General features: G+C 57.1%; 1 protein-coding gene across 1 annotated transcript; it reads right to left on the bottom strand.

Moving 5' to 3' along the window:
• Positions 1-218: 218 nt before the first annotated feature.
• On the bottom strand, positions 219-3,042 carry LOC144705286 (protein NRT1/ PTR FAMILY 5.10-like). The gene is made up of 4 exons (XM_078577889.1): positions 2,904-3,042; positions 1,613-1,830; positions 1,117-1,541; positions 219-1,037 (listed from the first exon to the last, which is right to left on the bottom strand). The coding sequence occupies exons 1-4, from the start codon at positions 2,986-2,988 to the stop codon at positions 299-301; spliced, it is 1,467 nt and encodes a 488-aa protein (XP_078434015.1). The 5' UTR covers positions 2,989-3,042; the 3' UTR covers positions 219-298.
• Positions 3,043-3,515: the final 473 nt, after the last annotated feature.

The following is a 3,515-nucleotide window of genomic DNA, read 5'->3' as shown; positions in this document are numbered from 1 at the left end:
TTGATGGGACAGTTTTTCGTCCGAGTGGACGAAAACCGCCCCGTCCGTTTGTCTTGAGACAAATTTCCGTCCCAATTTTCGTCCAACCTCGTGGTTGGGATGAAAAACCGTCCCGTCTGTGTCCCTGCACTATACAGACAGGACGAGAATGTCTTGGACAGGAGGAACTCAGGATGGGATGGTTTGGACAAACCTCTAAAACTAGTTGGAACTTTCCCTTAGAACTAATAACCCACATTTTCCAGTGTAAGTATCAATTTCTTTGCGGACAAGAGAGCTAAGAATAACAAAAAAATAATCAAACAGAGTGGCCCAGCCCCTGCTTGTAGCGGAATCGGCGGGCAAAGTAAAGGTAAAGAAGGAACTCAACGCAGCTTAGCGCCGCCAGCAACAAGTAGAAGTAATCGAGGTGAGCTCGGTTAAGGTCGTCGGAGAACCAATCATCTCCGAACAAGGCGCTAATCTTCTGGATTACGATGACTAAAAAGCCGCTAACGAAGCTCCCAATCCCAAATATGCTCAAATAAAGAGCCATTCCGAAGCTCCGAAGCCCGTCCGGGGCCTGGTCGTAGAAGAACTCCTGCAGACCCACCATGGTGAACACATCGGAGACGCCATAGAGCACGTACTGAGGAACAAGCCACCACAAGCTCATGGTAACAGCGGATCCCAATTCTTGACCGATCCGTAGCCTCTTCGTCTCTACCATGGCGGCCACGGCCATGGCAGCGATCGACAGTACCATGCCGACCCCGATTCTCTGCAACATCGTCACTCCCGCCGGCCGCCCCGTGATCGATCTGGCGATCGGAACGAAGAAGCGGTCGTAGAGAGGAAGAGAGGCGAGAATGGAGACGCTGATGAAGCTCTGCAGCGCGGCGGGGGGGACGAGGAAGTTCGGGCCTATTCTTCTGTCCATGGTGCTCCCCTGCTTGGTGAAGAAGGTGGAGGACTGCGCGAACACCACGGCGTAGACCAGGCAAGTCGCCCAAATCGGCAGCAGTCTGAGAATTCCTCTCGCAGAGTCTTCCCATCCCCTGAACAACACCCAAAAAAAAAACAAAATTTCAGTTCTTTCCCGCCCTGGCTGATGATCTGATCGAAATCCGCCATTACCCAGATCGAGATTTCTCGAGGAGGAGAGGTTCCTTGTTCTGTTCCGAAGACGCCGAATTGGGGGATTTGCGGGAGAAGCGGTACGTGGGCGAGCCAGAGAGGAAGAGAGCGGAGGCGACGGCCATGGAAGCGCAGGGAAGGCCGAAGCCGACGCCCCAGCCGACGTTGTCCTGCAAGTAGGACATGAGAAGGACGGTGACGGCCGTCCCGCCACACACGCCGAAGTACATCCAATTGAAGAAGGAGCTTCTCGAGAAGCGCTCGTCCGGGTCGTCGCTGTCGAACTGGTCCGCCCCAAAGGCCTGCGCGCAGGGCTTGTGCCCGCCTTGAGCCACGGCGACCGCGTACAGGGCCAGGAAGAAGACCGCGGTCCGGACCCGAGACAAGCCCCCCTCCGCGGCGGAGACCGCCAGCGCCGCTAGCCCCTGCGAAAACCCCCGGTTAGAACGGAACGGAGGTGGGAGGGGACGGGACGGGGTTGCGGGACTGGACGGACGAGGACGTAGATGACGGAGGAGATGACGGCGGTGCGGAAGCGGCCGATGGAGGAGTCGCCGATGAGGCCGCCGAGGAGGGGAAGCATCATGGCGGCGCCGCTCCAGGCGTTGACGTTGGCGGCGGCGGCGGCGGTGGACTGGCGGAGGGGGCCGGTCAGGTAGCTGATTAGGTTGATGGAGATGCCGTAGTACGCGAACCGCTCTAACACTTCGGCCCCTGGGACGAACAAGGACGACGGTGACGTCCGGAAGACTGTGAGAGGGTTGTTTTTTGTTTAGATTGTTGACGGATTGCGATGACGATTCGTCGGCTTTCCCTCGTTGGGTTCTCAAGTTTCTTCTGTTTCGGGTTAGGATTGGTGATGAACTCGTTATCGTCGTTTCGCGTGGGCGTCATCGTCATGTCTACGGGGACTGTAGATGACGGCAATCCCCCTTCTCTCTTTCCCTCTTCCCCCGTTCTCTCTCTCTCTCCGACGTACTCTCTCTTGCTCTCTCTCTCCCGCTCGTCTCTCTTCCCCCTTACTCTCTCTCTTGCTCTCTCTTCCCCCGTTACTCTCTCTCTTGCTCTCTCTTCCCCTTTTCTCTTGCTCTCTCTTCCCCCCATTCTCTATCTTGCTCTCTTCCCTCTTTCTCTATCTTGCTCTCTCATCCCCCCTTTCTCTATCTTGCTCTCTCATCCCCCCTTTCTCTATCTTGCTCTCTCCCTCCCTCTTGCTCTCTCTTCCTCCCTTTCTCTATCTTGAACTCTCCCTCTCTCTTGCTCTTTCTTCCCCCCCGTTATCTCACTCTCTCCTCTCTCTTGCTCTCTCTTCTCCCCATATATCTTTCTCTCTCTCTCGCTTACTCCCTCTCTTCCCCTGTCTCGCTCTTCCTCTCTCCCCCGTTCTCTCTCTTGCTCTCGCTCTTCCTCTCTCCCCCGTTCTCTCTCTTGCTCTCGCTCTTCCTCTCTCCCCCGTTCTCTCTCTTGCTCTCGCTCTCCCTCTCTCCCGCTCTTCCTCTGCTCTCGCTCTCCCTCTCTACCCCGTTCTCTCTCTCGCTCTCCCTCTCTTCCCTTGCTCTCGCTCTTCCTCTCTCCCCTGTTCTCTTTCTCGCTCTCCCTCTCTTCCCCTGCTGTCGCTCTTCCTCTCTCCCCCGTTCTCTCTCTTGCTCTCGCTCTTCATCTCTCCCCATTCTCTCTCTCCTGCTCTCGCTCTCCCTCTCTCTTCCTCTCTATATCTCTCTCGCTCTCTCTCGCGCTTCGGGAAGAGGGAGAGGAGAGGGGAGGAAGGGGATGAGACGGGGACTTACCGATTATGAAGGCTGCAGAAGTCCAGCCGCCGGCGGCCGACCGGGAAAGGATGGGGCGGCCGCGGTAGTCGACGTGGCCTTCCATGGGAGATGCTGCTCGCCAAGCTCAGGAGTTCATTGCTCTTCTCTTCTGTCCTTTATGGTTGGGATGCGTGGACTCTATTGCTTTAACGATTATTATCTTTGCAGGATCATATTCCTCTTTCTTATTTGGGTAAATACTACGACATGTCATGAACTTTTACTTTTGTAAAGGAAGTAGCATAAACTTTCAGTTTTGTTAAAAAAATAGCATGCACCAATGAGAGGAAGCCACTTGGCGCTGCTTGGTTTTTTTCCACCGCCAGTCAAACGGTGACCTGGATGCCTCCGTGGCGTCCAGGTGGACTCCATGGTGGCATCCACGTCACCGGGTGACCGCCGAGGACGCGGGGTTCCGTCCGCCCACGACGCCGCCGTCTCCGTCTCCGGCCGCCGGCCCACTCCGTCCCCCGCCGCCAGCGACACCCCCCGCCGGCGACGCGCGTCTCAGGCCGCCACCGACGCGCGTCTCCGGCCCCCGTCTCCGGCCGCCGCCGACGCAGCCCCTCTTCCTCCGCCGCCGACGCCGCC

Source organism: Wolffia australiana, chromosome 7, assembly GCF_029677425.1.
Source record: "Wolffia australiana isolate 7733 chromosome 7, ASM2967742v1".
NCBI classification, from domain to species: domain Eukaryota; kingdom Viridiplantae; phylum Streptophyta; class Magnoliopsida; order Alismatales; family Araceae; genus Wolffia; species Wolffia australiana.
This window is presented reverse-complemented; position numbering and strand designations above follow the sequence as displayed.